The following is a 22,738-nucleotide window of genomic DNA, read 5'->3' as shown; positions in this document are numbered from 1 at the left end:
CTGACAAGTGCATAGTCTTTAGTAGAAATTTATAGGTGGTCTAACTAGATGTGAAAAATGAATGAGTTGTTTGAGATTGGTTCTTTATATTAATATTGGATTTGTTTATGAATTTTATTCCTTTTCAAATATTCATGGTGTAATTTATATGATCGTGTAATTCCACGGAAATATGTTTCTAATTGATATGATCCTGTAATTACACGGAAATAGGGGATAATACATGTAAGGACTCTAGCTCAAGAGTAGAGTAAATAATGGAAATTACCTATTATATTTCTTTTTGTATGGTCAAATTTCCTCTTTCGTTTTGTTAATTAATGTGTTTTGAGAAACAGTTATATAAATTAAAAATGAATAGAATAATACATGAATTATATTTATGTAATTATTATGTTTTATATAAATCATGAAATGCTTTAATTAGTAAAGTGATTTTATTAATATGGCGTGTACAAATGTAAATTATATAATTTATGTAATAAATTTATCAAATCAAACTATATAGTTTTAATACTAAAATTATAGAAAAATATTAAAATTATAAAATTATATATTTAAACTATATTTGTGTGGGCGCACTTGTGTTTAGAATAGGAGATAATCGAAGAAGACAAGTTTGGAATGGGAGGTAACCGGAGGAGACATGTTTGGAATAGCAAATCAAAAATTACAGTTTCACAAAACTATTGTACTGCATCATTCAGCCGACAACGTTAGCACATAGTATTTATAGCTTAATAAACCAGTGTGATTTCCAACGAAACATTAATTAACTAGACGTTTTAATTAATCTCCTTAAATTGACCTCCTCTAAACAATAAAAACAATAGCATGAATATAAACATAACAAGGAAGGGAAAGGTAGGTAACACTTTACATTAAACTAGCTTAAATACGAGGACTCAGGTTCATACCAGTAACTAATTTACAGCTCGAAACGTAAATGCATAGTCCTTGACTCAAAAAAGGAAAAAAGAAACGACCCATAAACGCTCAACAGCTTTACCCTCACTATACACTTCATTGATTTTACGTCAACTATTTTTCTTTGTAGCCACGTGGAACGCATTCCTCTAATTAATTTAGTTTCAGAGAGTTTGACGTGATTTTGCCTGGAATATATATGTATAGTCAGCTATAATATTAGTATGCCTCTTTACATTTTCTCAATTTGTATAGGTCACAGCTTCTGTGATCGCCTTTTTCGCTCGGAGCAACAGAGGAACGTGAAAAACTTCACAGCTATATGAATAGCCAGTGGAAGCAAAAAGGTCAGATTCATCCAACCGTCTCAAAGATCTGGAATATTAGTTTGTGTACAAAATGTCAAGCCCCATTTGCTTCTGAATCTTTCTGCAATTTGCACCAAATAAATGTTCACCAAAAGAATAAAAATAATTATCAGGGCAAATTATAACTATAGTGAAATTGCACCAAATATCTGGGTATGGAAGAGGGAGGGATATTGGGTGCAATGTCTCACGTCTGTTAAGGGAGTATAAATGTAATTTGCCCTAATTTTTAAGAAAAAACGTTAATATAATTTACCTCCATTTCTTGCAAAATATTTTCAAGTTTAACCGTTATCTCATTAAAGGATGGACGGTCGATTGGAATGGCTTCCCAACATCTCTGCATCAACTCTAATAGTTTAGGGTGCCCATGGTTCGGAAGCTCTGGCCGCAGACCCTGAAGGATGTACAGTATTACAGCTGGGTCAGACACAAAATGGATTATCCTAATTGAAAACTTTTACTGCAAATATGTTCTCATAAACATGCATTCACTCATGCAGAATACTTATTTCTGTTGACTAAATCTTTCGCCTAGCTTTTATTTGTTGACACTAATGACAGGGAGAAAATAAATAAAAGTTGAAATGCTTGCCGATTCAAGTTTAAAATTTCATGCTCGCCATTAACACATCTTTGACATCTTTGTACTGGCCAAAACGTATGATTTCTATTCTGTTAGCTTTATGACTTCAAATTAATTCAGGATTCATCTCTTCCAATTGAATGTGAGATAAGATATAAGCAATTACCGAAAACTATTTAAATGAGAAAAAGCACATCCTTAAGTAAGTCAAGTAACAACTTCTGATGACAGAACTAACTCATTCCACGACATCCTCCATAACAGTCGCACACAGTATAGTTATTTTCAAAAATAAAATACTAGACTATGGCACAACAGGTATGCATAAATACACCAATAGTTATTGGTTCACATTTTGTTTTAGTCGATAGGAAAAAGGAAAACAAATTTGATTCAGAGAACTCAGTTTAAAATTTACAAACAAATTTGTAAAGAGGAATACATACAATGTTGTTACGAAACATTTTGCTAGAACATTCAAGTCTAATTGATAAGTGAAGAGCAAACCTGTCTCACACCCAAAGCAGCTTGTAGTGGAGTCATGTTGTCATATGGTACCTGAAATATCAGATGAAAAAAAAAATTACAAGGAATTTCTTGACAAATACAAAGACACACAAACATACAGTTCAAGTGTGAAAGGAATATGAAAAGAACACAATATTATGCATTCAATTTAGGTTCATACCTTTGCGGTCACTAATTCCCACAGTACAATGGAAAAACTGAATACATCTGCTTTCTGATCATAGGGCTGATGATTTATAACCTTATGAGAAAATTTATTAACAGTAAGAAACTTACAAGTAAACCAGAACAAAAAAAAAGTAAAGCAAGTTCATATTTAGAATATATAGAAAGAGATTATCAGTGTTCATTTCTTTTGCCCGTTCCCTTGTGTTCCAGCTTAGATTGAGGCAGAACAGAGATGTGTGTGTGCATTTATTATCAGATAGAAATGCATTTATTATGTTCTGAGTTTGCGTTGGCAACATGGCAAGGTTACCATCCGGTTCACAGAATTTGATTGCCGTGTTTTCAGAAAAACTATAGAGCTCTTCTATGTTAATAAATGATATTTTTAAAACAAAATCCCTCTTTCTTTGGACATCTCTTCCACACTAATAAAATGATTTCTTATACACAATAAAAAAAAGTCATAATGAAAAGGCAACTGATAGATCAAACATATCAATAAGCAAGAACTCGATACAAGCAGAAAATAACTAATAGAAATAAAATCATAAATCTTGTATTTTTCTGAGATTTGTACCATTTAGACACATCACGGCATAAAGCTCGTGTGTTCTCATCAGAGGTACAAATTTGAAGGAAATATGAAGAAAAATTGTTGTAATTCCTAAGAGAATCTGTCATGGTTTTATGTTGAACAAGAAAATGCAAATTAGGTTTGAAGAGTCTATAACAATTCCATAGAATTAATAAAACTTCCAAGTAGTCAATAAAGGAAACATTTAGTTTTAATTATTAATGGCCCAGCACCCTTAGCTTTACAGTTTATGTAACATTGATACAAAATCATATTAAAAGGTACAGCAGTTTTTTTCTTTTTTATTTCATTTTTCTGTTCAAATCACGAACCTCGGGTGCCATCCATCTATATGTTCCAGTTTCTGCTGTCATCACTCCCCCCTCATTTAGGAACCGAGCGACTCCAAAATCTGCAACTTTAACAACCTAATTGAAAAAGAAAGAAAATTAAAAACTTAATGAACATAATCTAATAAAATTACACACACACACACACACACATGTATATATATATGCAACTCAAAAATAAATTACACGTTGTTGTCAGCCACATTAAAAATACTTAAAAGATCCAGCAGCAGCAGTCCTCAAAATGCCAAACAAAATCACATTCCCTGATTAAATTGATATAAAATAGGGTGCATATTTCCAAAAATTTAAATGTGTGCATAAATTTCATATCACATTTTCAACTAATGCTATTTGTATTGTCAATTAAACCATTGTATTACAATTATTACAGGAAGTTTTATTATTTACCATACTTACAATTTATTCAGAGAACTTGTGCATTATTTTTCATAAAATTACACAAAACTACCGAAATAAATTTCTTGGATTAAAAATACACAGAAAGGTAATAGCAATTATCTGCCTCAGTAATGTCACTTGCATACAAGGTAGCACTCATTTTAGTAAGGGTACTGCTGTATAGATAGAGAATTAGTAGTGTCAAACTTCCAAAAAGTTCTTACATTGTGTGTATCCATCAGCAAATTAGCCGTCTTCAGATCTCTGTGAATTATGTTGTTTGCGTGCAAATACTCCATGCCCTTGCAGACATCAATTGCAAACTTTAGTAATTGAGACAGTTCCAAGACATTATGATTTTTGTGCATGTAATCATACAGACTTCCTCCTGGCATATACTCTGCACAAAAACAAAAGAAACGATAAAGTAAATTTTGATATATTAAATTGAAAAGAAAGACATTGAATAATAAATAAGAGAAGAGAGCAGTTCTTAATTAATCAATATAAGTATTCCAAAGCTTAAATGAATTTAATTAATCAAAGCCAAAATTAGGCACATGCCTTAAAACATTATTCTAAATACTTGAACGCACAAGGAGAATAGAAGAAACATCACAGGTTTAATAAATGAATAATAACATATAACACCATCAGTACAATGGTGGTGTATAATACTAGTAGATTCTGCTAGGCAATCTCTCAAAAGGAAGGAAACAGAAATTGATGTTGAAACCCAAAGTTAATTTAACTAATATTGTTTTGCATCTAACATCATTAGGAGGAACTTAAATCCAAAATCATTTAGCATGTCGAGTTCACTAGAGTAGACGAACAATATCCATGAAGTCAACTAGTTCAGTATCAACAAACAATATACACTTGCAGTGACACGGAAGAAATAATCCTAAGCTTGACACCCAAACTTTAGGGAACATATTATCCACAACAAATTAATATCCAATGACATGAATCTGTGAAGATACTTTTTTTACTTGATTTTCAGATCATTTTTTCTTGATATTATAAAACATACAGAGGAAGATTGCCTTAGACATGGGATCCACAATCCCATAATTACAACAATGGAGATCAATTTGCATGACATTTAGAAACCTTCTAAGTCCCGTAACATTGATTTGCATCATGAACAAGTCACATTGTAAATGTTGCGATGACCAGTGTTTTGAGCTAATAAATCCCCTGAAAAGTACTAAATGATGAACATATTAGCACAAGGTCAAGTGATCAGAAGAAAAACCACACTACTCAGAACCAAAAGGCACTTGACATTTAAGACATAAAAACTTAAACTTGTACAGATGCTATTTGTAAATCCTGAAAGATATATAATCAATACAAACTAGTATAGGACTACTCATATATCATGATCAAACAATTCATGTGTATAAAAGGAAAGAAGTCTAACATTGACAGTCTTGTGCATACAACTACACTTCAAACTACATAAGCCCTAGACCACAAGCTATGGATGCATAAGAAAGTATAAATGAAGTGAAATATAAAGGTCTAAACTTGCAAAAAACTTCATTTATTTAATAAATAATGAATTGATACTGATAATATGACTATATTCTAAAAAGCACAATTTATTTAATTAATAAGAGAAAGAAAAATGTTTAAAACTAAAGAAAACCTTAGACTACAATGTGTTATACCCATTATTAAAAATTGTACAAACATAGAAATGATTTGTAATCAAGAATTATAATAGAAAAGTAATATGAAAAAACAAGCATCTATAACTCTTGTACGGTACCACATCTTTATCAGAGCTGTACACGATATCTGTGTTTCTTGTTATGTTAAAAAACTAATGCATTAAACTCTTAATGTGCATATTCAAAGAATCTTGGTTCACAAATTAACGTATAGCAATAGTGCCCAGTTTCACTGACCATTTGACAAATCCTTTGATCCCAAGCTCACAAAAAGGTGACAAAAAGGATTTTAATTTTATAAGAATAAATTACACTGTATTCAATACCTTTATACGCTGTGTTTGGGTTAGGGATTTCTATAATTCCAAGAAATTGAAATGCATAATATTTGAATTGCTTGTAATTGAATCCATTTCATTTTCTAAATGTTTTGTTCAATTAGAGTAATTAAAATGTCTTACATTTCAATTTTATTGTTTGGTTAAAGTAATTGAATTTCACTTTTAAGAAACAACTTCATATTAAAAATATTTATTCTAAAATAAAAATTTTAAATTAAACTTAACAAAAAGTTATTAGTCAAATTAAATATTCAAATAATATTTACCATAATATTTTTTCGGTATATATGTGCGTAATGTAAGAACCCAGTAAGAATAGATAGATGTATTAAAATAATGAGACCGAACACTTTATGTCAAAATAAGCCAACAGTATAAATAGAAATTTCAAACACTCGGTTCATTATCTAAATACTTTCCATCTCTCAAAAACACTATTCTCTACTCTTCCTCTCCCTTCTCTCTAGAAGTTCTCACCGGTGACTCATCTGCTCGACGATCAGGAGGTACCTAGGTGATCCTGGTGTCAAGGGCTTTCTGTTTCACCGATCAGTTTGGGGAAAAGAGCTGGTAAGTTTCACTCTATCGTTCTTGGTGATTTCTGGTTTTTGATGCATGTAAGAAATGTTTCTCTTTGCATATGTTTCGTGGTCTCCTTCTCCTTCTAATTTCATTTTGGTTCTACGGTTGATCTTCTTTCATCAATCGGTGGTTCATAGGTGTTCTTAGAATTTTCTTGAGGTACAAGCAAATTTCTAAAGGTTGTTGAAACTGTTCAGTTCGGTTAGAGGTAAGGGAAGCTAGTTAATTTAATTGATGAATTTACTGTGTATGTAATTGAGTGATTTTGGTGATTGGTATTGCTTGTATGAACTGTTAATATTTGTGATCATGTTGAATTGGTTTTATGTTGAGTTACTGGTACTGTCTTGCAGTGAATTTTTAGGAAGTGGGGTAGTGAAAATGGGAATTTGGGGTTAGACGATAAATTGGTCAGTGGAGAGAATTTAGGTAAGATATTTAGGACTTGTTAAAGACCCCAAGTCACGCAAAATGTGCCAAAAACTAGTAGAATTGAATTTGAGTCCTTAAGTTGATGATGATGTTGTTTTGGATCGGGAATCTGGTAGCAGACCCTTTAGAAAATGTATACAAAGGTTTTAACACCCTTAGAATAATGTAATTTGATATATAATACAAGTCTGGAGGATTAGAAGTTTGGAAAATGTTATGAATTGATAAAGTTAGGTGTAATTTCATAATTCTGCAGATAGTCCGGCAGAATTATGCAGTTCTGCAGTTCGTACTGCAGAATTATGCAGTTTTGCCAAGTACATGGAGTCTCTGACCGCTCGGTCTTGTACTGGTGTTCGGTCTTAACTGCGTTCGACCTCTTATGGGCCTTTCCTATTAATGACTGTTCGGTGATGTTGTAGTGCTCGGTCTTGTACTAGCACTCGATCTCTTAGTGGTGCTCGGTCTTGTACTAGCACTCGGTCTCTTAATAGCGTTCGTTCTTGTACTAGTATTCGGTTTAGTCATAGCGTTCGTTCTTGTACTAGTATTCGGTTTAGTCAAAGCGTTCGATCTTGTTCTTAGTATAAGTTCTTAGTGTCCAGTCTAAGCTAAAAGTGTTCGCTTGTTCTAGCGTTCGGCCCTTCAACTGCATTAGGCTCCTGTTTGAGCCTTGCTCGTTAAATGACCGTTCGGTCATGTTCACATATTGTGAGTGTTTTCCGTTCGGTCGTATTCATGGGGTGTGGTTGTTTTTACCGTTCGGCTCTACTCTACTATGATGTATTCAATCTTTAAAAGATTGTTGCTATGTTTTACTTTGAGTGTTTATTTCAGTTGTTTAAATGTATTATGTATGAGAAATAATGTTGATATTAAAGTATGGTATGAGATTTGTAATGTGGATATGAAATTTGTAATGTGGATATGAAAGAGAATTCCAAGGAGGAATGTCTCAGTGATTGGTTATCAAGATGGTAAAGTATGAATATGGACAGCGAAATCCACGGCGTTCATCCTGAGATTCTAATGATTATCAATTCTCAAGTAGAGATGGATAAGTCATGTCGTGAGAATAGCAGGAGGTCCTAGCCTAAAGGTATTTAGGTGAGTTATAACGAATTAACCCTGGGTGGCAGTTGAGGGTGTTCCAGTTACTACACCCAGGCGCATGAACGGTCTCAAGCTACATATTCATATTGGTCCGGACGGTCTATTCAAGTGGTCAGTCAATATATGTTTATATGTTTTACACATGTTGTATGAGTATCCTAGTTGCTTGTTTGAATTGTATTTCTCACATGAATATTAAATTACACTAGCTTACCCTTGTTTTTCTATGGTATGTTTTTGTATGTTGCTTTCTCTTTTGCAATGATCACTTAAATGGTGTGAGCTTAGGGATGCAATCTTTCCGTTGTGTAGGTAGCGGGAGTTTAGGAGTGAAGCTTGCAGTTCAGGTTGAACTTTTATTCTTCAGGTGAAGAACTTTTGTTCATAGTAAATTTGTAGTTCTCGTTATATCATTATCCATGTAATGTTCATTTTAGTAGTTTTATATTACTAAATTGGGATGTTACATGTAAAGAGAAAGTGATTAGTTGGGAAATTTCAATTTCCTCTTTTTTTAAGTGAATTTCAAATTCTATTATTTTAGTTATTTGAAATATCTTCTAAAAAATTGTAAATTTCAATTTTCTTTTAATTTTCTCATCCAAACAACTCATTTTACTCCAAGGAAATTTAAATTCATCAAATAAACGAATTAGTCTCTTAGAAAAGCTCATCCAACCACACATAAGGTTTAACAAAATGATAGCAAAGTTCAAAATTAATATAAAATATACAACTATACTTCACGCCATTATTTAATATTTGAGTAGCTACACTATTTTCAGGATAGAAAAATCAGTTAAAATTTGAGTGACTACACTACTTTAAAAAATCACTTAATATTTGAGTAACTGCACTATAACTTTAGCTTGCAATTTACATATTTAAATCTAAATATTAATTTATAGTAACAATTAAAATTAACAAAAAAAGTGCAAAATACTAATCTACATGTAATCATCAAGCAAAAAAAGGAAAATCGAAAACGAACATTTCTCTAATTTTCTCTTAGCTTTGTTTTTTGTCCTATACCATGTAATAGCTCAACTACAAAGAATTTTCTAACCAACTGCAGAGGACTTTTACCGACTGATTCAAGTATCTTATGTTTTATTGTTAATGTCAACATAAATAGATATAGAAATCAATATTTTATAAAGAATGCTTAAAATAACTAAACAGATTTTTTTTTACAAAAAATAATTATTATGAATATAAAATTATCAAAGTCATTACAAATTACTTAGATGCTAATTTACCTACAAAATTTCACACTAATTAATTTCCGATTATATATTAGATTTTACTTTATGGGTTATATCCGATTATATATAGCAGTGTTACTTGAAAGATTTAACAAAAATAACATTTTTAATAAATGAAATTGCTTAAAGAACTTCTATCTTCTGGTTCAAGTTAAATTTTATTATGTAAAACTCATCCATAACAGTTCAAATGACTACTATTTTTGAAAAACTTACAATTACAACACATTTTTATTTAACCAATTAAAAATGAATAGCAATGAAGAAAAACATTAAATTGGAAATGAGAAAATAACTCCTTTTTTTATTGCTTAATTTGTGAAAATATCTGAATTAACATTATGCACTTATAACTTATATCAAAACAAAATTAATTTTTGTATGTGAAATTCAATACATTCATACACACCAACAAATATATATATATATATATACACACACACACATATATATCAACATCCTCTACATTTCCTATTTAGATTAACTCTAGCATCTTTCTGGTAAAAGTGATTTAGCAATACTCAAAAAGAAGAGATGATATAAACAAATAATAACTATTCAGAGAATACAGGTTAGAGAAAATTTGTAGTAACAAAAAAGAAAATGTTAATTAAATTTAAAAAATAAAACGGTATCATTATTCACTTCTTAAAATTTGGCCAACAAAACGTGTTTTTCATTTGGAGGATCTACAAATGACTGGAGAGATTAGCACTTAGCAATTCACACACACACACACACATATATATCGTGTCCACTGTTTCATAGAACTTCATACACAGTGATTTCTTGAATTTCTTAAAACTTATGAATTTTTATGTCAGTTTACTCAGTCTTCTCAAATTCACTAAAACATTCTGCTATACACAGTTGTGACACTAAATCGTAAATAAGGAACCATCCCATAAGTTCTTCCTCACTAATCATTGTTGTATTGAAAGGGTCAAAGGGGCATTGATGTGAGTAATTTTTTTTTATTTTTTATTTTGAATCTCAAACTTCAGGGATGAGATTCTAATAGTTTTTACATCCATACGATATCAATGAATAAGGACAGCAATCATCTCAACATGAAATATAGAAGAATATATCTGCAGAACCAAATGGATTGGTCAATACCTGTTACTATGCAGAAATTCGGACACTTAGTACATGCACCAATGAAACGAACAACATTTTTATGTTGTACCTGCCTGCATTCAGAAATACAAAAGTCAAATTGTCAAAAGATTGTCAACAAGTAAGCAGTTACCTAAACTGATAGTTTTCTCATGAAAAACGACTTCTTAAAACTTGGTGGTTGGTACTTGAGTAGATATTTCAATTTATCCTTTACCAATTCAAATTTGTATTCCTCGAGAAGAAGATAACATAATTGTTCCAAATAAACTCTATTGCACAACACAGAATAACAAATATTTGATAACCCTTGAGAAAGAGAATTTATAAAATTAATTAGAAAAACAAGTTATGAAATGCAATATGGCCTTAAACTCTGAACAGCAAAATACTGACCTCAGAATTGCCACTTCTTGAGCAAACTCATCCTCTAAGGCATCATTCAATTGCTCAGTTCTCAGAACCTTAACAGCAACATCCTCCCCAAGATAAACTCCTCGATACCTGGGTATGACTCATAAAGCAAATTAGAAACAAAGATAAATATTATGATATGGAGAAGAGAAAGAAATAGAAGTTAAATATACAACACAACTCACAAATCTCCAGAGGATCCAGACGCTATTTTTTCTCCTAACTTCAGCAACCTCCTGTCTATTTCCCAATCTCCCAATTTTCCCTCTGTTGCTAAGGCTTTCTCAACGGCTGAATGAGAATTTGAAGGACGTGACCATGACCCCTAGAGAAAGGAAGAATATTGATTATAATCTCATATGCCATGATTGTATACTATGCAAAAGGAGCTACGAAGTTCAATAATTACTAAATCACAAAAAATTGGAATAAAATGCAAATACCTCCTTAACTTCAGCTAATACGTCATTTAACCCTGTTAGAATAATCATCATTAAGCCTACCTAGGGTGTAGTGTGCTAGCTTTTATGAGTTGTATCTATAGTAGTACCTAGTTCTGCACCTAGGTATCTAGTGCAGTCCTTTAATCTTCCATGTACTCTTGTATTAGTTCTTTATTTAAAAATAGAAAATTGTGAGAGGAATCAACTAAGTCCTCTAGAAATATATTTTGTTTCAATCTAAAGTCCCAAAAATGCATGCAGAAAACATCCAGCACAAAAATGTTTATAAAACTCCAGTCAACCCAATAAATATACACTTTATCACTTAAAAATTCAAAGGAACTTCATGTGATCACTTGAGAACACAAAAACTCTAAAGCAGCAGTTCTTTTAGTAAGTGTAACAGCAGTCATCTAATAGCTCAGTCAGTGACAGTAACCAATCCAACTCAGCACCTGCACCTATATATAGGTTGTAACAGGGTTCAGCAATGTGGCTTGTATTCATTCTTTCTTATATCACTGAAATCAACCTACAGGAGCAACAGTTTTCTCTCTAAAAGGGTACCAAAGCAGACTGTTGTCGCCAGGTCCAACACTAAGGCTGAATACTGCAATCTTGGAGCTGTTATTGCATATATTCTTTGGAATCAAACTCTAATGCATAAAACTTCTGTTCCTTGCCTCACAACAATCGTGTTCTGTTGTGAGGCAAGGCAAGGAATAGAAATTTTAAATAATGCTATTTTACTCTTGAAATAATGAGTTCAAGAGGGGAATGACATTTTACTCTTGAAATAAATCACATCACGAGTTATGGATAACGAATTTCAAGTAAAGCATAGGTTGGGACACTACTAAATGAATTTTAAATAATGCTATTTTTTGACACTGGTAATCAATATAGAAAAATTTAAGTGTGTTACAAAATATTGGTTTCCTGATCAGGTTTGCTACTCCTAATGTTTGTGCTTGAGTATTTATGGAGATAGGACAAATAGTCATCATTTTCACAGATGCTGAGTGGCAGATTTGGAATTGACCTATCAGAATTTTGTATGATTGGTGAGTTTGTCCAGCTTTTGATAATTTTTTAAAATATCCACCTTAGGGGTTTGGAGGCATGAAAAATTGAAAGATCTTCTGGAAATGATGATGCAGGCTGATGTTGTATGGGGTTATAGCAATAAGCTGGGTTTTAATCAGATAATTGCCCTTTGACATTATTTAAATAGAGTACTAATTTTTGGTGTTCCTGTAGATAACAGCCCTTTGACATTATTTCAAGGAGCAGTTTGGAGACTAGGATCCCTCTACTAGAAGTGCAGATGGTCCGTCACTTTCAATAATTTTTTACCTGAATAAAAGGTTACTGACCAAGGTAAATTCAAAATTACTAAGTGTTTTCCAGGACGTATGTTAAGCTTGTTAAGCCGTCTTCCCCTATATGCTATACCCATATTCATTAGCCATTTTCAAGAAAATTGTAGAGTAATTACACTTCCTCATTCCAGGAAATACAAGCCAATGAAAATCAAGAATCATTCTTCATTTATTCATTCTTCCGAGATAAAATTCTAGCATCTTACACAACCAGCATATGAAATTATAAATACAAAGTCAAGGAGACACAATGCACCTCACTTCTTGCAACAGCTTTTTCCATAGCATCATACAATTCATCTGTTTCCTGAGCACAACATTGCAAAGTCAGCGATATTTGGACTCAGCACACATCCCTGTCATAAGAGAAATATAATAACAGTCCCCCTTAAATCCTACAAACTTGACTCCCAATATAAGACCATTTTTTTGTCTTAACAGAATCTAGTAAGGTTTTTCTTTTAAAAGTAATTACTGACACAGATGCAACATTTGTGGGTATAAATAATTGTCATCTTACCTAATTTGCAACCAAATCAGAGCTCATATTATTCTAGTAAGGCTCAACCACCAAGAATAAAATTGTGTCGTTAATTAGAAATTATTTAGTGTTTGCAACAACACAAATGCAACAGTTCAATTAACATTAATAAAAAATGACAAGTTTCATAGATACAAGTTATAACTCTGCAGAGATCTTTAGGGGAAACCACATACACATTCATCAGAAGTAGTTGTGTACCTCTACTGGCCACCCATCCACCACAAACACATCAAGGGAATAGCCATCAGTTGTGGAGAAAACATGTGCTTCACGGATGTTAAGTCCAATATCAGACAGCAAAGCTGACAGCTAAAAGAAAATAATACCCGTTAAAAACATGTGCTTCATTTTTTTTGTGCTTCATTTTTTTTGTGCTTGAAATGACGAGTAAACACACAGACCAAAACTTCTTAAAAAATCCCCAATTATCAACTACCTTTTAATTTTTAAGAAATTTCTGTTTTATTATGTTGATAGAACTATGGAAAATAAACCTTTATATTTTTTTCCAAGTGGATTGAAAATTTTCAGCTCACTATAGTTTGGAGTTTCAAACTTCCAATTAATTTAGAAAATATAAGTTAACAACAACACATAAGATAAACTCTACAAACATACCTGGCTTAACAGCTTTGGCTTGTCAACAGTAGAAAATATTATTTCATGAACTCGGATACTTGAATGTTCATGCCTGTATTTAAATTGCAATATTCAGGTACTACCTCAATTTCAAATATGTTGAGTTACATATATTGATAGACTTGAGATATAAAGGTCCAATTCCTCCATCATCGTGAAACAAGGTTAAAAATCTATCAGTCATAATGAATATAATCCTGAAACTTGTATATAACATATAAATAACACAAACAGATACAATGAAATATCCTCAAAATGAAAAAGTTAACAATATTTTTAAAATAAACATGTTCTAAAGTACCAAACAAATTCTTCTCACTTGATGCTTATATTGGGGCCTCATCTACTTTACTTTATATGAATCTCTATATGGATTGTTAGAAGAGAAATAACACCTTTCTTCTCTGATTTGATCTCCTCCACAAATCCCAAACCCAAACAAATCCTTCCTTAAGAGTTATACATGCATTAAAATGAGGAAATGTTCTAGCCACATAATCTAAAAAATAAGCTTTTTGCCACAAATGTGGTAAACAATATCCAACAATCCTTTCTACTTCAACTGGTATTTCTCCGTTCCAATACATTCGATGTTTCACATAAAATTTTGCAGCAGGTAGAAGTCAGTTTTCCTGCTCTCTCCAAGCAGGAAAAGAATTTGAAGCCTTGTCTACCAATTTTAACAAAAGTTTCCATACTGCTATTTCAAAAACTAAAAAAAGTAAGGACCAGTGTTGTACCTCTGAAAAAAGTTGTCAGCGAGAAATATTTCCTGTGTCTCCTTGGAGTTCTTTCTAACATCCAAATTTAAGTCCTCGAGCTTTGAGCAGGGTTCAAACTCATTTGCAATCTCCCTCACCGTACTGATGAAAATAATACAAGCAGTACATATAAAGATACAGAATTGATCTAAACAATACATTGCTATTTTAAGTCATACATTACGAAGACAGAATTGATAATATAAATCATATGCAATATCCCTCATCTTCCTGAAAAATGCTTGTGCAAATATATTGAATAGTTCACTGTTCACAGGATACAATACCTTTTCTCAGATGGTACAGCTACCCCATTTATTGCATGAGATGACCCCGTCCTATAATGAGTACTTAAAATTTGTTGATCTTCACCGTTTGTTCTAGTTGAAATATTCTGCCAAGCAAATTGAGATAGAAGTAAATTTTTTGGAGATGAAAAAGTGAAAGAAATATGAAAGACTCATTGCATGAATAAAAAAATCAGGGAAGACAAAAGGCAATTGTTTTAAGAATTGAAAAAAATTTGTTTAAGGATAAAGAAGAAGAATGGAAGTATTGAAGAGAAAACCAATAGAGGTCTCAGATGAAGAATTTGTTAAATGGAGATAGCCTACTAAACAGATATAGAGGAAGACCAAGAAAGGGAAACTCATCAGATGGATCATACAAAGAACTAACTACCATGTACGAACATAAGTACTGAGTGCTCAACTAAATATAAGATGTACAAGTTAATAGAGACTACGAAGTAAAACTCTTTCAGGAATTCTTCTAGCAAAGAATCAAGGAAACAAAGTAGTCTAACTTAGTTTATCTTTTGGATAGGTATCTGACATTCTAAAATCTAAAATTTCGAAATCAACAACATATATGTTGCTTCTTCAGTGCAACTATAAGCAACAAACAGGCAAACTATAAGTATACACCTAAACCACCCAAAAAAATCACGTTTATTGACTGTATATGCAAATTAAGATGCTGCAAGCGTCTTTACTTTTAGAATTCATGGAAAAACTTAGGAGTTAATTTGTGGGTGTTGGTGTGTTCTCCAATTAAATTGACTTTCAGCTTGGTAACGGCACCTACCTTTAGTACTCGGTTACCTAGGTAAAATAGGAATTCAGACCATACTGGAGCACCTAAAGAACAACATCTCAGTGTTGTCCTTTCAGATTATGTTAGTTATATATTTCTGTACTTTAACTATACTGTTAGTTCATGCTCAGGTCAAGGTGTACATATATCCAGGATATACACTCCTATTTTTCCGGATTTCATTCGTGGTTACGTTTTCAGAGTATATCATATTCACTGATGTAACACAAACACCAACATAGATTTAGGCTTTTACTAGTAAAACCAAGTCATGGCCCCCAGTACATATCTATGGCATATAATATTTCCTAATCCTCTTTTTTTTTGTCTTTATTAACATAACCAATATGGCTTCTAGTTAAATCCATGCTTGGAAAAGATGAAGAATGAACTGAAATACACGTGCTGACACAGTTACCAATAAAAGAATCAGATAAATATTATCTTAAAAAAATTGAAATACACCTGCCAAGGTAAATGATGTTTACAATCATCCAACCGCAGATCACACCATATATGGTAAGTCTATTGTTTTTATAATAACTACCTTAAAAGACATTTTGGAAATGAATTGCAAAAGGCACTAAAGAAGTTGGAATGAATTAAATTTCTCTCAAAAGTTAAAATTAACTAGCCCGTATAATAATTTACTAAAATTATTTTCATTTAACTTTTTGAAAAGTTTATTTTAACTTATACCTAAGCTAATTTTAATTTCTTGTAGAAGCTAAATTTATTTTACCAGTGTAAAAATCTTTACACCAACCGTGCACGAAAATTAAACTCTAAGTTAGAATCTAAATATTAAATATAAATGATGGAAACTGGTTGAACAATTAAATCGATCAGCGATGATCCAAAGCCAGCTCAAATTCAAAATTCCAAATATAGAGAGATAAACGGAGTTAGCCACCGGCAAGTGAGTAATTCTTCAAGATTAAGCAAAACAATACCTCGAGGAAGCGTATGTGGTAAACAGGACGCTTATCAGGATCCCTTGCCAGAGCAAGAAGCGTTTGATGCAACAAAACATCTTCTGCTTTATCGATATTCACATCAAGTCCATAACTGAAACCACACCAACGGATTAATCAAACTTGACTTAGTCAGAAATAGAAAGTGACCCAAAATACGCTAATCGAAAACTAGTGAGTAAAGAGTGAAATCGAGGAACCTCGGAGGCAAACGATTGAAGTGAGCCTCCAACTGTTCTCGAAACTCGGGATTGGAAACCGCTTGGTCGTGGCCTGTTTCAAGAAGGCGGTTGAAAACGTCGTTGCGGACGTCGTAGTTTCCGAAACCGCTGAAGGCACGCGGCGGCGAGGAGCTCTCTCCAACGCCTTCTACGAAATCCATTCACCGCGGAAGATGGTTACTCAAGGGCGCATGGCGTGAAGAGAATGAGAGAGAGGACGGTTGAGTTGACTGTGGTGTGAGGAGAATCTGAGTGGAAAAGGTAGGGAAGGGTTTGGTGTGATTTGAAGAGGAAATGGAGGGCAATTTGGTCAACCGCGAGGGTGTTTGCCGCCGGAAGCAAAAAAAAAAAAGGGCGAGATTTTAGGAAAAGAAAGAAAGAGAAAAAGAGAAGTAAATTGGGTTGGGATTATCGTTCTCTCACTCCTCGGATTCTCTCAGACGGAGACAAAACCAATCGACCGGGAATATTATATATGTTTTCTTTTCTTTTTAAAACTAAAATTCTATACTGATTAAATTATACTATGCAAATATTTTTAACATAATATTATCATGTTAAGCAACATGATAAAATAATATTGGTTTTAATATGATTGTGGTTCTTTCAGTAGGCTTGTTTTATTGTTTTGGTTCTGAGTAAAAAACATCTTTTTGCTTCGTATAATATAAGATTTTACTATTTTAATTTTCTTTAACAGTGTCTCGATGTCAATGATAACGTGTCAAACAAGATTTTATGTCGTCGAAATATGTAAGGTTACATATCTTAGTGATACAATGTGTTTCTTGCATATCATTATCCTTGTTTAATTGGATAACTCTCTAGCCATGATAAGAATTACAATTGTAAAAGTGTATCCTACAAAAATCTAAAAAAGTTGATAAACTTGAATATTACGCTTCAACATGTTAAAGCAAATAATATATAAATATAACTTTTTGGTAGATGGAAAAATATGGATAAAATTTACTATGAATAATTGATATTCACATATGTTTATATTACTCGTGAATTGTGGATAGTGAATATTTTAATATATATTGATTGGATGTGAATATTATATTACTCGACCTATACATATTACTACCAAAAAAAATATAAAAAAATAATTTATATTTTATTTTATTTTATTTAAAATAAACTTAATTTATATTTTTTAGATCAAAATTTAATTAAAATTAAATTTTAGTTTATATTTTATTTCATTTAAATTTTATTTTAAAAATATATAAAATGTTACTTTTTAATATTGATACTATTTTAAAATATTCACAATTCTTTTTAAAAGAATATTCGCACGCATAACAGGTCGGATTGTAAGTAAATTTTTCATTTTTAGGTTAGGTTTAGCGATTGACACTATCTTATGGAGATGTAATTATTATGTTTTATTCGTGATTTATTTTGTGAGAAAGATAAGTTATAATCGATAAAATCAGTTAAAAAAGCAACTAAAACACTATAGTAAAGCTCTCACGAATCATGATACTAAATAGATAAAAATTATAAACCAGTAAACAAGAATGTGATTAACTATTGAATCACGTCTTAATATAATAATTACATATTTTTTATAATCATAATATATAACTTTTTTTTTTTGCTTAAAATATATTCTTTTATATAACTTTTTTAAAATTACTCATGTAAACGTTCGTTCATCGTTATAATTTTAATGAAAAATATTTATTAAACATTAAAAAGTTATTAAATAATTAAAACTAATAGAAATTTAGCATTCAAAATAATAATATAAAATAATGTACTGGTGAAACAATAATCCAAAATCTATAATCATTTTATACATTCTATTGTCATTTTGAAACTTAAGAGGGCAAAATATAAGTTTCTCTGGTAAATTATTTTAAAGCATTAATAATTGACTTAATATTATATTTATAGATTTTTTTAGATACCACGTAGAAAAAAGATAGTGTAATGACAAGCTTGAAAAAGGTGTTGAAATTTATCAAAATTAATTGACCCTTAAGTAGACCGTTGTGGGATAGGTCGGTGAAAGTCCCGTTGAAATCATTTTTGGGGGGACAATAATATAAGAGAATACAATAACAAAATAATTGAGTTTTTGTCGAAAATTAAAACTATTCATACATTTTTATAATTTTTTAAAAGTTAGATAAAAAAGGATTTCTAAAAGTTAACTACTTTAACTTAAATTTCAATTTACTAAACATTCTGTCTTTTTAGTATTTATAATAAAGTTATCCACTCAGACAAAGTGAAGTCTAGACATATATCTTTCAGTTCTTCTCTTCTCCATCAGTAAATGTTCCCTTTGTCCGTTTTTGCAACTTTGGATTACATTTTCATTTGTCACAATTTTAACCCAAACAAACTTTTACCTTTGTTTGACTTTATTTTTAATTTCTTAAATCTCAACTTATTTTAATTTTTTTTCACGGTCATTATTTCATTTGTTATAAGATATATAATTGATTATGAATTTAAGTACCTTACTTTTAATAATAGTCACGTTAATGAAAATGAAACCGTTATTTATATTGATTATTCAAAGTCAACTTTATATGATGTGAAAGTGAACTTTATAAAATGGTAGATTATACCGTTTGTGTAAGGGCCTGAAATTTTATGGCAGTTGGGCCTTATGTTGGTACAGTCAGACCTATAAGGCTAAGGGCACAATGACCTTAGTAAGGGACCTTTCAAAATCTGAGTTCTTTATTTCTCAACTTTTCATTCTCTCTCTAGAACTCTTATTTTCCCTAACCTTGCTCTACCTTCTCTCTATTCTTACACAAATTTCAACCGTTGCATTGATAAATAGGTGGTGTTCTTTCGTTCACAGAGTTGAGAGCTTCGCAACCATCCGATTAGATTCTCGTTCTTCAACGGGTAAGTCGATTCCCCTTTTTCCTCCTCTTTTGGGAACTTAGGGCATGTGCCTAGAAGCCTTTTCCTTCATATTTTTGTCAAACTTAGTTCTAAAGAGTTGTTCCATCACCCATTGGGTGGTTTGTAGGGTTTGATTGGGTTCTCTTTGAGTTGGGCACTCTTGAATCAAGCTGTGAGCTTAGTTGTGAAACCCTAAGGTAAGGGCAGCTAGAGTATTTCTTTAAAGTGCTTGCATGAAGTGTATGTATATTGGATTCTGAATTGGTGCACTGTTTCAAGTTGTATTTTTTTTTAGCATGTTGTATTGTATATGTTGATATGTGAAATCCATGAAACTGTGTTGAGCTGTTTGGAATTGATTTGGATGGGTTTGAATTGCTATAATTGACCAATTGGAAGTGAGGTGGTGATTTTGGGCATTTGGGGTCTTAAGCGCAACTGGGTTGTTGGGGCAGTCTTAGCCACTGTAATGTGACTTGTTTGAGTCACTAAATTGATCAAACTAGGTGCAAAGCCATGGGATTGGATTTTGAATTCCTAAGTTGGGAAAATTGGTGTTTTAGAGTTTAATTTGCGTCTTAATCACTTTAGAATGGTAGTAGGAATGTTTAGAATCATTTAGATAAGTTTAATTAAGTATAAAACAAGAATTAAGGGTGTTAGAAGTTAGTAAAAATGGTTAGGAATGGTTATGTTAGGTGCTATTCATAATTCTGCAGAATTATGCAGTTTCGCCGAAAGTGAACTGATAATCGTTCGGCCATGCGCTGTTGAGCGTTCGGTCTCTTAGGTAGTGTTCGGTCTTGATAGTGCTCGGTCATAGGTAGCGTTCGGTCTTGATGGTGCTCGGTCTCAGATAGCGCTCGATCTTGGTAACGTTCGGTCTTAGTGGGTGGTCTTGGTAACGTTCGGTCTTAGTGGTGGTCTTGATAGCCTTTGGCCAAGGCTCTAGGTGTTCGGCCAAGGCTCTAGGTGTTCAGCCAAGGCTCTAAGCGTTCGACCAAGGTTCTAGGTGTTCGACCAAGGCTCTAGGTGTTCAGCCAGGGCTCTAGGCGTTCGGCCAAAGCTCTTAGTGCTCGGCCAAAGCTCATAGCGTTCGGTTCAAGCTCATTTGCTCTTGTTTTGGTTTGAATTAAGTGTGCGGAATGATTGAAATGCATAGTATGGTCGTGGTAATGTTATTATACTGAAAGTATGTGAATGTATGAGACATGTTTGGTGGTTGAATGTAATGAGTATGTGTAATGAACGTAATTCCATGGATCTCAAGGGAGGTCACATAGTGGTGCCCTATGTGTAATGGACGTAATTCCATGGCCTCAAGGTGAGGATTCATGGTGGTGCCCTCACTGTTTGGAATGAATGCATGGTAGCTCAGTTTTGGGGGTTTTCCTGACGCTCCAATTGTCTTTCATTCTCAAGTAGAGAGGATTGATCCATGTGGTGAGGAGTAGCAGGAGATCCTAGTCTTGGGTGCTTCCAGTATGGCCCAAGGTGAGTGATAACGGACTAACCTCGTGAGTGTGGTAGGGTGAAACTCATTGGCAATGGCTTTGCAAAGCAGTAGAGGCATCCACGAGTGCATAACCCGCCATAGCTCGACAATCATTCTAGTCCGGACGAGTCAAGTGTAAAGTGTAAGAAGTTATGTTGCGTGGTCTATTATATCTGCCTTTAATTGCATATTGTGTGTGATTGGTATAACATGATTTTTGTATATCTAGCTCACCCTTGCTTGTGTGTTTGTGTTTGCTTGGGTATGCTTTCTTTTGCAATGATCATCCACTTGGATGTGAGCAAAGGCGGAAGAGGTGCCTCTGGAGCATGCTTTGGAGGAAGACGATGTTGCCGCTTAGTCTCCTTAGTGTTCTCTTAGCATTTCTTGTATTTTGAATTACTGTTATGTTATTTATGGATCTCCCGGTAAATCCTATCCTTTTGAAATACTTTAGTACGCTTAAGTTTTAAATTTTCGAACTCATTTTAAGAAAATTGTAATCCTATTTGATCTCGACTGTTTTCCTATATTATACATGATGACGTCTTCATTATATATGTTTTTTTATGTAATCGGGATGTTACAGTCTAAATATATTAAGAAGCAAAACAAATTAACACAACACTTTATTATCAGTAAAGAGTTTAAATATAAAGATTTAATGGAAAGTTCTTATGAACTTATATTTTAAGTTTGACTCGTGTGATATAATGTCTTTAGTTTCATCATAAAGAGATTTAAGTGAATATATTACTTGACATGAAAGATATTGGTAAAATGTTATGTCATTAACATTAATTTCAACAGAAGCTCTTGATTTATCTTGAAAGTCTCATATCAATAATTTTTTGGATGAAAGGTTGTTTTTCAAGAGTGCGAATTGACAAATTTGAGTTAGAAATGAGCTTGAAAAGGAACAAATGAAAAACATTTCGTATATTTTTTTAGTATTGTACCTTGTGTATGTTAAAGTTTATACGTGACTTAATATTGTCTTTGTGGCTAGGATGCTTTGAAAAAATTAAAGTGATGCATTAAAAAGTTGTAAAATGATGTTTAAGAGAGAACCAAAAATCACAAGCTTGTAAATTAAAATTATACAAAAAAATTACTTTAATACATTTTTACTGTTATTACGTTATTTTTTATTTTTCTATTATAAAAAATATATTAAATAAATGTAAGTGCGTCAATCTATTATTGTAAAAAATAATTAAGTTATCAATTACTTAAATTCAAATTTTACTACTTGTAACTCATGTGAATCAATCTTATACACATGTTTAAGATAGTTATGAAAAAATATAAGTCTTAAAGAAAAATTGTAAAAACACTTAGATATCACTTCTATTTTAAAGAAAGGTTGAGTTTGTCTTGAGACATTGTCAAATTATTTAGTTAAAAAAATTTGTTTAATGATTTACATGCAACTGTTTCGATTCATTATTGACTA

General features: G+C 32.1%; 1 protein-coding gene across 1 annotated transcript; it reads right to left on the bottom strand.

Moving 5' to 3' along the window:
- Positions 1–854: 854 nt before the first annotated feature.
- On the bottom strand, positions 855–17,352 carry LOC124827522 (serine/threonine-protein kinase STY46-like). The gene is made up of 16 exons (XM_047300594.2): positions 16,890–17,352; positions 16,669–16,783; positions 14,908–15,014; positions 14,600–14,722; positions 13,839–13,911; positions 13,419–13,529; positions 12,933–12,983; positions 11,037–11,176; positions 10,834–10,941; positions 10,438–10,511; positions 4,128–4,303; positions 3,484–3,579; positions 2,570–2,650; positions 2,389–2,439; positions 1,552–1,692; positions 855–1,356 (listed from the first exon to the last, which is right to left on the bottom strand). Exons 1-16 carry the CDS (start codon positions 17,069–17,071, stop codon positions 1,330–1,332), a joined length of 1,656 nt encoding a protein of 551 aa, XP_047156550.2. The 5' UTR covers positions 17,072–17,352; the 3' UTR covers positions 855–1,329.
- Between the last annotated feature and the right edge of the window lie 5,386 nt (positions 17,353–22,738).

Source organism: Vigna umbellata, chromosome 8, assembly GCF_029865625.1.
Source record: "Vigna umbellata cultivar VRB3 chromosome 8, Vumbellata_1.0, whole genome shotgun sequence".
NCBI lineage: Eukaryota > Viridiplantae > Streptophyta > Magnoliopsida > Fabales > Fabaceae > Vigna > Vigna umbellata.
The sequence above is the reverse complement of the archived record's forward strand: the minus strand, read 5'-3'. Positions and strand labels throughout refer to the sequence as shown.

Excerpts from the sequence above, each read along its gene's own strand:
- LOC124827522 (XM_047300594.2), bottom strand. The coding sequence starts at position 17,071 with ATGGATTTCGTAGAAGGCGTTGGAGAGAGCTCCTCGCCGCCGCGTGCC. Across the intron at positions 13,530-13,838 it reads AGCCAAAGCTGTTAAGCCAG|CTGTCAGCTTTGCTGTCTGA; the intron begins GTATGTTTGTAG and ends ATTTTCTTTTAG. Across the intron at positions 2,440-2,569 it reads GGGAATTAGTGACCGCAAAG|GTACCATATGACAACATGAC; the intron begins GTATGAACCTAA and ends CTGATATTTCAG.